Raw genomic sequence first — 11,829 nt, forward strand, 5'->3', positions numbered from 1 at the left:
ATTCCAAACGTCATGCCACATTTTTGAGATCTGCGGATTATTGTAGGTCATAACACTCTTTCTGACGTAAGGTAATGACTTCTTTAAATATCTTCGCGATCTAGTCTGTAAAAGTACGTTTTTCTGTCCCTGTACCTCCTTTTTCTTCTTCGCGTTTTTCCGCTCGAATATATTTTTTCTACGACCTCGGCTGCAAAGACCATCAAAATTTTGTGTATACAATCCACCAACTAGAAGTGCATTTGACTCATCAGCATAATTTTGATGACGTTGATAAACTTTTTTACGGGACTTTATCCAGCATTTTTTACAGACAAAACACTCAATATACCTCATATTTTTACTGCTCCAAACAAATTTATCAGTTAATTTGTTACATATGCTACAAGTTGTTTTACCACTTGGTTTTTGTGTGGTTTTCTTTAAGAACTTGCATACATTTGGTGTGTACAATCCACCAACTAGAAGTGCATTTGACTCATCAGCATAACTTTGGTGACTTTGATAAACTTTTTTACGGGACTTTATCCAGCATTTTTTACAGACAAAACACTCAATATACCTCATATTTTTACTGCTCCAAAAAAATTCATCAGTTAATTTGTTACATATGCTACAAGTTGTTTTACCACTTGGTTTTTGTGTGGTTTTCTTTAAGAACTTGCATACATTTGGTGTGTACAATCCACCAACTAGAAGTGCATTTGACTCATCAGCATAACTTTGGTGACTTTGATAAACTTTTTTACGGGACTTTATCCAGCATTTTTTACAGACAAAACACTCAATATACCTCATATTTTTACTGCTCCAAACAAATTTATCAGTTAATTTGTTACATATGCTACAAGTTGTTTTACCACTTGGTTTTTGTGTGGTTTTCTTTAAGAACTTGCATACATTTGGTGTGTACAATCCACCAACTAGAAGTGCATTTGACTCATCAGCATAACTTTGGTGACTTTGATAAACTTTTTTACGGGACTTTATCCAGCATTTTTAACAGACAAAACACTCAATATACCTCATATTTTTACTGCTCCAAACAAATTTATCAGTTAATTTGTTACATATGCTACAAGTTGTTTTACCACTTGGTTTTTGTGTGGTTTTCTTTAAGAACTTGCATACATTTGGTGTGTACAATCCACCAACTAGAAGTGCATTTGACTCATCAGCATAACTTTGGTGACTTTGATAAACTTTTTTACGGGACTTTATCCAGCATTTTTTACAGACAAAACACTCAATATACCTCATATTTTTACTGCTCCAAACAAATTTATCAGTTAATTTGTTACATATGCTACAAGTTGTTTTACCACTTGGTTTTTGTGTGGTTTTCTTTAAGAACTTGCATACATTTGGTGTGTACAATCCACCAACTAGAAGTGCATTTGACTCATCAGCATAACTTTGGTGACTTTGATAAACTTTTTTACGGGACTTTATCCAGCATTTTTAACAGACAAAACACTCAATATACCTCATATTTTTACTGCTCCAAACAAATTTATCAGTTAATTTATTACATGTCTCACAAGTTATTTTACCACTTGGTTTTTGTGTGGATTTCTTTGAGGATTTGTATCAGAAAACTGATGCTGTAACAGCGGGTTTTGACATTGCATCACGTGCCATCTCTTTTCCTTCAATAAAACCGATTGTCTCATTGACATTTTTCTCATCTAGATTTTCCCATCCTAGCACCTCTTTACGGATATCCTCATCGGCTAAACCTGTTATCATGACATCTTTTAGGATTATGTCTGTAAAATTTATCATTTGGTTACAACCATCTTTTGGGCATTTACATGTGTATGAGCATGTACTGGCTTTTCCCTTTAAACGGGCAGCAACTGATCTAGTGTTTTCAGTCAAATCCTGTCTTGCACTAAGAAAGTCTGATCGTCGTACAACAACTGAAACAGGAATAACTGCAAGCTGCTTGATCATCCTTAAAAGCTCTTGCTCATTGAAATTTACTACATCTTTATGTCCTTTTAGAATAGCATCGCCTAAATCTTCCTCACAGCACTGGTACAGTTGACGGCGTTTTTCTACATCTGTCATCTGCAAGCTATCTTTAAACATAGTCCACTTTTGTACAAATATGTTCCAACCCTCTTCACTGCAGTCTGTCCCTATTCGAGGACGGTCCATCTTTGGAAGCTTTGGTTTTGAAGAATTTGCATTAATGTGTACGTTGTTGTGAATGATAAGCAAAGAAGCTACTACAGAAGCATCGACGTCTGGTGTTTCATATGTGCAACTCTCAAGAGGGCATTTAATCACAGGCATTATTGATTCAATTTAGCTTGACTTTATCATAAATAAATATATCTTTCTTTGTTGAGTTTATTCACAAACTAATACAAGAATGATAAAGTCTGTAACACAAAACATAACTAAAACTAGGTAAATACTTCTACATTTATCAGTTAATCTTTAGGCAAACAACAATTTTCGAACTATAACAATTAATTCTATTGGTGTAACAAGTCCTTAAAAACTCAGTAAAATTAGTTTTTAATAAAACTATATATTTCGAGAGCCATGAATCTCAAAGGTTGTATGAAAATATGGCATATGTAGTAGAATAAATTTTTTCATGTAGAAGTAATGACCATTTAGATTTATGTAATTATTAAAAAAATCTTCTTGTTTTAAACAAAACAAAAATGGAAACGTGTTTAAAAACAAGATAAGTAATCAATTTAATAAAGTATTAATAAATGAACTTGTTTAAATAAACTTAATAAGTTTTACATACTAAAGTTTTTAAACTAATGTTTATTAAAACAAATGATACAGACTTTCAGATAAATTTAAAGGAACTTGGAAGTAAAAAACAAGTTTCAAAAAATTTTTTTAATGTTTGAAAAACTAAATGCATTTCAGAATTTGCTAGATTTGAAAGAAAAAACAAATTAATTATTGTTTGTGATGAAAAAAGTATACTATCAGACTTAAGATAAAAATATTTTTTAAAAGCAAGTTATTAAGTATTGGTATTCAAAACCAAACTACTTAAAACATTTTTAATTATAGTAGACTTAAAATTTTTATCAAAATATGTTACAGTGGTAATATAAAGATTAATCAATCGGGTTTTTGTTTGAAATATTTGTCTTAAAGTTTTAATTTGTGTATAGTAATTTAAGTTTGTTATGCTAAAACAAGTTATTCATAAGTATTATAAGTAATAAACTTATTAGTTTTAAAGTGTAATGTTTCAACTATAATACAATCAACTGGGTTATTTCGCGTAATAGAACAATTTAAGAAACCATCAAGGCGAATGAGTTAACTGAGAATGTTAGTTTGTTTATAGTTTGATGCTTAAATATCTTTTATTTTAAGCAAACATTTTGTACATATATTTTTCTCAGTATAACTTATTAAAAGAAACATTTTGACTTTCACTAGAATTAAAAAGAAATGCTATCATTCTTATTTGTACTACGTAGTCTAACAGATCTAGATACAATACTTCAGAATAAAAATGGACAACTTTCCTAGACGGCTAGAAAGGCTTTCGTGGGCCGGACTTTTTAAAAACAATTTAATCCTATAAATTAATGTTATAGAACTTTTATAAGCAAAACTTAGTCAAAATAACCAGTTATTAAACAATATTTATTACTGTAAACAACATGTTTCACACGATTGAACAAAAAATGATTAATTTTACACCAATTATTTTAAGCAATAAAATAATTCGCGGACCACATAATTTAATTGACGGATTGGATCCGGCCCATGGACTACCATATTTACTTTAGAAGCTTGAACAAAAAATGTTTATTCAATTAAAGTCTATTGTAAAATCTCGCAAGTTAGTTTTTTATTAAATTTAAAAATAACACTGTTTATCGAAAAACGATTTAAAATAATTATGTTGTATTGAGTTTCTTTCAATATATACAACTTAATTGATATTTATTTTAATACTTATAAACTTCAAAATATATTAGATACTAGGGTTGGAGTTAATGACCATGCATAAGTTTTATCATATTAAGGATTAAGTTTCTGCAGTTATTTGAAATTTAAACTTTCTTACTTTAGCAAATTACGCAAAAAATACTTTTATTATTTAAAAAACGAATTAGGATAAGTCTTTAAATATATAAAGGTTTATTACAAACACAAATCTTAATTTTTTAATGTTCGTTACAGTAACCCCAATAAAGTACTTAAAAAATATTATTTGTTAAAAAAAAAGTTCAACTATATTCGAAACACAATCAATAATATAACCAATTACTACATTTAATTGACTGTAACATTAGTGCAACCATGTAACTTATTTTTGCCAAATTACTGTTTCGTGAAGGGTAATTAAAAACAAGAAATTGTTAGTATGAAGCTAAAAACAATTAGATTTAAATTCTTACAAATTGGTTAAGATTTGTAATTGTTGAAGAATTATTTTGTTAAATTTAAACTATTTTTGAATCCTACTGAAATATTTTTCATCTTTTATAAATGAAAATTTAGAAGAAAAGTTTTTAACTACACTACAAATAAGACTTTTTTATTTTCAACCCTTTATGTAACATTTAGTTAATATAGCTAGTTAAACTGTCTAAAGGAAAATATTTTAAGTAAAAGCCAACAATATACTTCAATCAAATATAAACAGAATATCGTTAGTTTAATCACAAAATATTTTTGTGTTAAGTTCTGCTGTTAATTATATTAAGTTATGTTAATTTCAAAACATTATGTCTTCATCATAAATCATTACAGCATGAAAACAAGTTTAATTTATCATTAATAACAATTAAATCTATGAATACTACTTCTTAAGTTCAATTCTGTTTATCTCTATAATTTATTACAACTTTTGTAAAGAATTCTTTATTATCTAAAGTTGTTTTTAAAAACGTCAAACACTTTCAAATTACAAAATAAAACTTTGGTAATATATCAGTAATTTAACTTAAGTTTAAATAGTCTATCTTGAGTTAATTATTATTTTTATATTATTACTAAACACAGATAGCTAAGAAAAACAAAAATAAAACACAGGCATTGTTTTTACATTTCACACTAGTTATAGAACACAGTATTTAATTTTTAACTTTTGTTTAGCAAATTTTTTATTCAGAAATAAAAAGAAATAATTTACAATTATTAGTTAAAACTTCAAAAAGTTTATCTTTCAAGTTTAGTAAAAAACTTATGGAACACATTAATAAATTATAAAATTAATAAATGTTTGTTGAAATTTAATTCTTTACAAAAATAGTATACTTAAACTTTGAAGTAGTTAAACTTAAAAAAAATGGTTTGCAACGCTAAAATAAAAACACATTTTCTACAATTATGTTTCAATAGAAAAAAAATTAGCCAAACTAATCAAAAATTAATAAAAATTTTCAAAAGGATATTGACTTATTTTATTTCAATGATAGTATCAACTAACAAAAAAAGTTTCGAATCAATAAAATTAAATATAATCAAGCTTAAAGTTAAATCATTTTAAAATTAAAAACTTTTTTAAGTAAGTAACAAATACGTTTAGAGTTGAACAGTAACTTGCAATTATCATTGTTAATCTTAGAATATTAAACATTTGTTTTAAAGTTTTAAGTACATTTATATAAAACCTTCTAACTAAACTTTAACAGAATTTATAAATACATCTAAAAGAAAATTTTAAAATTAAAAAACATCTTATTATTACTGCTTTTTGATACTAAACATCAAACTTAAATTTTAAGTTTATTGTCTAAAATAATGCAAGCAAAAGACACTTAAAATAAATCAAAAATTTCATACACAATTTCAACTAAAATTTTTTACCTAAACAAATCAATCAAACTATCAATCAACATAATGTTATCCAGATTATTTTTCAGATAACCGAGGTTTCCAATCCAGATAATCGATTTTACCAGTCCAGATAATCGAGGTTACCAGTCCAGATAACCGAGGTTGTCCGTCCAGATAACCGAGGTTTCCAATCCAGGTAATCGAGGTTACCAGTCCAGATAATCGAGGTTACCAGTCCAGATAATCGAGGTTGTCCAGGGTGTTCTTCATGTACGCGCAGTTCAACGGGCTGATCAGATTACCGACGGCGCACTGATCGGACAAGGAGCACAACCCACACGGAGTCTGCGTGATCACCGATCCATCATCAACGAAGCTTCCCACCAGCGTGTACTCCCTTGATACGTCTCCGTAGCTGCTCCTGTGCTCCCTGTACTCCGCCTCGCCCGTCTGACAGAACGTGTTCAGTATCTCCTCCATGGCCTGCACCGACGGTGAGAAGTTGTTCTTGAAAACGTGCAACTTCTTGCAGTAGTTGATCACGTCCTCAGCGGTCACCACCGACTGACGCATCTGCATCAACGGGTCGTGCTTGTAGTTGGTGTCGGCGATTTCCTTCTGTTTTATCAGCTTGCTCCACGCCAGCTCCTTCACAACTTTCACCAGTTGCGAGTCGAACTCCTGGTTTTCGTCGTACCAGGCTCCTCCGAAGTGCGACTCGTCCGGTTCGACTTGCGAGTCCATGTACAAAACCTATAAAAACTTGTATGTTAACAAACATGTACAGAATCTATAGAAACTTGTATGTTAACAAATATGTTCAAAATATATAAAACTTGTATGTTAACAAACATGTACAAAACCTAGAAAAACTTGTATGTTAACAAACATGTACAAAACCTATAAAAACTTGTATGTTAACAAACATGTACAAAACCTAGAAAAACTTGTATGTTAACAAACATGTACAAAACCTATAAAAACTTGTATGTTAACAAACATGTACAGAATCTATAGAAACTTGTATGTTAACAAATATGTTCAAAATATATAAAACTTGTATGTTAACAAACATGTACAAAACCTAGAAAAACTTGTATATTAACAAACATGTACAAAACCTATAAAAACTTGTATGTTAACAAACATGTACAGAATCTATAGAAACTTGTATGTTAACAAATATGTTCAAAATATATAAAACTTGTATGTTAACAAACATGTACAAAACCTAGAAAAACTTGTATATTAACAAACATGTACAAAACCTATAAAAACTTGTATGTTAACAAACATGTACAGAATCTATAGAAACTTGTATGTTAACAAATATGTTCAAAATATATAAAACTTGTATGTTAACAAACATGCATGGTATCTACTGTATTGGTTTGTAATATCAAAAAGTTCAATATGAAATCACAATGTCTTGATTGTCAAAAAAACATCGACGAAAGTCAGCAGAGCAGAAGCCTGGACTTTCGTTTGCCGTGAGACAAGCTCAAGTTTATACAAAAATGTAGTTTTGTCTCACTGCAAACGAAAGTTCAGGCTTTTGCTCTGCTGACTTTCGCCGGTGTTTTTGTTGATCGTACTAAAACGAGCGTATCAGATGTCTTGCCTAGTGAACAATGTTTTTAAACGTTGCACGGCAAACAACAATGCTGAGATCACTGATCATTTTCAGCAAACGGTTGCTTCATGTGAAAGCATCATAAACCTTTTGTAGATTGACGACTGCAGGTTTTTCGTTGTGACTGACTGATGAGTCCTAATAAGGACGAAACCGGTCTCAGTCTACCAAAACTTGTGGTTTGATGATCAACCCTTTTGTCTTGATTGTTTAACAATTGCAACATACTAGATTTGTAAACATAATCACACATTCTTACCAGGTCATTAATTTTTGAGAAATTTCTTCCAGTTTTTTGAAAGAACATGTTTTCGGATCTTGTTTTAGTTTAAAATTAAGTTTAAGGTAAAAAACTGTCTTAAATAGTATAACAACATTGAAAAACTACTGTAAAGCTATTTTTTGTGTCAAATAAAAGTTTTCTTACTTAAAATGTAATAGATGTTTAAAATTCCAGGTTATTTAATAATTTTTGTTCAAAATTCCAGGTTTGTTTATCCTAAATTGTCAAAAGTTTTCCCAGAATTCAAGGTTTAGTGGCCACCTTGTCTTACAAATGTTGGTGATTGTCTAAGTTTAATATGCTCAAACTTCAAACAATTTATTCGAATTACTGGGTTGCTGAAGGTTTTTTGAAAATTTTTCCAGGTTTTTTAAAGTTCTTTCAGGTTTTTTAATAATCAAGTTTTTTGGTCTGTTTTACTATAAAACTATGGTAAAAACTGTCTTAAATAGTATAAAACATTAAAATAATACTGTAAAGCTACTTTAAATTTGTTTTTTAATTAAATTGTTTTTAATAAAATTTACTTTATGATAGATTTCTAATTGAAATTTCATTACCTCACATGTAAAAAGTTCTTTAAAATTCCAGTTTTTTTAGTGATTTTAGTTCATAATTCCCAGTTTTTCCAGATTTTTCAACATAAATTTTCAACCAGGTTTTTTGGTAACCCTGTAAAATCAGTAACCACTTTATTAAAGTAAATAATTTTAAAAATTACAATTGTTAAAAGCTAAATCACATTGTTTTTCCGGACATTAAAATCAATTAAATTGAAACATTCCAACCTTTTTTCCATGCTTGATAGACTGCACCTTCATCACGAGTCTCTTGCTGATGAGCGACTCGACAATCTTCTTAAGCTTCGCGTTGATCGATGCGTTCATTTTAGTCTCCTGGTTCAAATGGTACATCAGTTTACCCATCCCCTTCGTCTCCCTGATCATGTTGTACACACTCTGCTCTTCAGGCGACAAATTTCTTGCTCCTGCACTTTGCTTGCCTTTTTGAATAAATAATTAACATTTGGGTTGTAATAAAACAAAATGCAAATATATGTTTTACAACAATCATTTTGACAGACAAAATTTCAATCTCGTCAAGTTAAAATAGTCTAGTAAGTATTTAAATTAGTAATTAAAGTCAATGTTAATCACTAATTTTTGAGTCTTATAAAAGCAATATACCATAGACTAACTTAATATTACAAACTATAATTAACAAATATTAACCCAACAAAATAAATATAGGTTTTCCCTGGTTACTTGTTTTAATGGCAAGAACTTGCTCTTGTACCATTTGATTGCAGGTATCCATGAAAACTTTCAAATTGAAACTATTTCCCGCGTGTTCTTTTGCCATGTCAAAACCAAACCCTCTTGGATGCTTCTTACCCAGAAGAGTGATCATCTTACGAGCACTCACCTTGTCCATCCTGTAATTTATACATACCTCACATTACACTTATAAAACACTGTACGGGTAGTAAATGCTTACTTAAATTGAGTAAGTTATTAATTTGGGTAAAATGGCTTAAGAATATAAGAAACAATATTTACATTCTTTATTTTTTAGTAACTTAGCCATAATTTCTGAGTTAAACACATGGGGTTGGGGACATGGTTTTTTAATTAAGTGCATTGGGGGGTCCACCTTGATTTTTACAAATGATCTTATTTTGTAGAAAGTTATCTGAGCTATCAGACACTTTTAACTGTTTAAAAAATTCAAAATAGTTTTTGAAATACAAGCAATTAGAGTCGGTAACCTCAATAGGTTCCCAATAGAAGGCGCAAACCAAAAACGCAAAAAAAAAACTATTTCAATGTAAGTCTATCATCTCCTTCATTTTTAACCAGTCTTCTTCAAAATTAAGTTTGTTATTAAATTAAAAAAATATTGAATCTCGGAATATTTAGTTTTGAAAATAAAATTTTTAATTAAAAAAAACCTACAATTTTTTTTTTTATATAAGTTTTTAATTTTTTTAGTATTTGAAAAATCTCAACGTTCAAGATCTTTTAAACTTTAAAAGGAAATTTTCCTGAAAGTTTTAGGTCTCTAGCTCAAAAAATGAAGGAGAGTTGGAAAAGATAGATTTTTAGTAATTTTTTTAAACTTCTAAGAAAATTGACCACTTTGTGTTGGAAACTGTTTACAAGAACTACAATATCTCAAAAATTAAATAGGATTTTTAATTCTATAAAAACTAGCTTGTAGTATGTACTTAAAGCTGTCATATAAAAGTATATGTTATTTTTAGTAAAAAAAAACATTTTGGATCTCCCCCCATACCCTTAAGATTGATACTTATTTGAAAATTCAAACTACAAACTAATTTGTACAGAAAATAGGATTTTTATAGTCATTTTTGTATTAAAAAAGTATGATACAAACTTAAAGACCAAACTTTTCATTATCTAATTTATTTAAAAATTAAGATTCAACTAAACACATACCTTCTTCTTCACTTTATAAGCTGAAATTTTGAAGATACATTCCTTATATATTTTAAAATACTTTGGTTGTTATAATTTAAAACATTTATACAATAAATATTTTAGATAAAAAAAACAAAAATGGTGATTTTAAAAATTCATTATGATCAACTTTTTAAAGTTTGTTTTATAAAACTTAAGTTTAAAAGACTAATAAAATATAAAATATTATAATCTAGTATAAAATATTAAATTGAAATAAAATATAAAACTTACTCAGCCACTTTATTTTCCACTGGAGTTTTATTCATTTTTAATTTTACTTTTTTTTACTAACTAGTCTGTTATAAATATGTTCATTTTATTTTACTTAAAATTCTTAAAAGAAATTTGTTACCAAAGTTATATTAATATTTAATAAAAAGGTCAAGTTTGGTCATAATGTCAACAATACTTTGCAAACATGCTACTACTTATTTTTGATTGAACAATTTGTTTAAACATTGTAGTTGCATTTTTTACAGGTAATTACTCTCAACTTGGTTAAAATATATGGCAAGCATGGCCTTGGAAAACTGTTAATTTAGTCAAACAAAATTTAACTGGCCAAAATATTAGTATAGAAAAAAAATGTGAATGTAAATTTTATGTCTTTATCTCTTTATCTAAATTGGGTATTTTGGAATATGTGGGAAAAGTAAAAAAAATATTAAATAGCAAAACAACACTAAAATATTAAATTTACTAAATAAAGCTATTAAAACACACTAAAAAAATTAATATTAAAACTCACCAGTTAAATCAATTTAGTAACTTGAACTGAACTTAATTTCTTTAAAAATATTAAACTTTTAAATAAATTTTACATCCTAAATTATTAGTTTCAGCTTTCATAATTACAACCAGGGTGACTGATTTTTTGAAAAACTTCTTTAGGTTTTCTAAATTTCTTCCAGGTTTTGAAAATACTTTGTAGCAGTAATGCATGCTTCACTGCTTTCTTAATTGTATAAGAGAAGAGATTGCAAAAAAAGATTAATTTCTCAATGCTTAATATTATAACTTTGAATAAACGTTGCTTTTGGTAGAATGGTGAGCCGAAGCCACCTGTTAACTCTTTTTAAGCTGAGTATTATTTAATCAACTATTATGTTTATGTATTCTTTATAGTGTGTGTTTACTTTGTATATATTAAACTGTGTAATGAATTGTAAAACTTATTGAACAGTACTTAAGTAAATATCACAAAGAGATCCTATTTAGAATCTATTAGCAAGGTTGGCTTTTTATAGTAATACTTAGTTTATATAATGAGTCCTCAGGTACTCTATCACTATAACTTGTTTTTGGGTCTATTTTTAGTTTAAAATCAAGTTTAAAGTAAAAAACTGTGTTAAATAGTATAACAATATTTAAAAGATACTGTAAAGCTACTTTAAATGTGATAAAAAAAAATAACTTGATGACAAACAATTTTTATCTACATGATAAGTGTTTTGTGTCGGATCAAAATTTCACTATTAAAATGTAAAAATTATTTAAAATTCCAAGTTTTCCAGTGATTTTGTTAAAAAATTCCAGGTTTTTCAAGTGTTTTCAAAATTTCTGTAATACCAGCTTTTTCCAGGATTCAAGAATTAGTGACAACTTTGTTTCTAGAATATTCATGAAATAAGTTTCTAAACAGTTAA

General features: G+C 28.3%; 1 protein-coding gene across 1 annotated transcript; it reads right to left on the minus strand.

Annotated features, from left to right (window-relative positions):
- Window positions 1-5,981: 5,981 nt before the first annotated feature.
- On the minus strand, window positions 5,982-10,481 carry LOC145847794 (DNA-directed RNA polymerase III subunit RPC6-like). The gene is made up of 4 exons (XM_082953714.1): window positions 10,415-10,481; window positions 8,933-9,135; window positions 8,489-8,703; window positions 5,982-6,537 (listed from the first exon to the last, which is right to left on the minus strand). Exons 1-4 carry the CDS (start codon window positions 10,447-10,449, stop codon window positions 6,013-6,015), a joined length of 978 nt encoding a protein of 325 aa, XP_082809840.1. The 5' UTR covers window positions 10,450-10,481; the 3' UTR covers window positions 5,982-6,012.
- Window positions 10,482-11,829: the final 1,348 nt, after the last annotated feature.

This window comes from Thalia democratica, unplaced genomic scaffold (genome assembly GCF_965202585.1).
Source record: "Thalia democratica unplaced genomic scaffold, ktThaDemo2.hap1.1 HAP1_SCAFFOLD_1097, whole genome shotgun sequence".
In the NCBI taxonomy this organism is placed as follows: Eukaryota; Metazoa; Chordata; class Thaliacea; order Salpida; family Salpidae; genus Thalia; species Thalia democratica.

Bases quoted from the DNA above. Each gene is read 5' to 3' on its own strand.
- LOC145847794 (XM_082953714.1), bottom strand. From the start codon at position 10,449: ATGAATAAAACTCCAGTGGAAAATAAAGTGGCTGA. The intron at 9,136-10,414 runs GTAAGTTTTATA...TATAAATTACAG, and splicing joins GTGGAAAATAAAGTGGCTGA to GATGGACAAGGTGAGTGCTC. The intron at 8,704-8,932 runs GTTAATATTTGT...TTATTCAAAAAG, and splicing joins ACCTATATTTATTTTGTTGG to GCAAGCAAAGTGCAGGAGCA.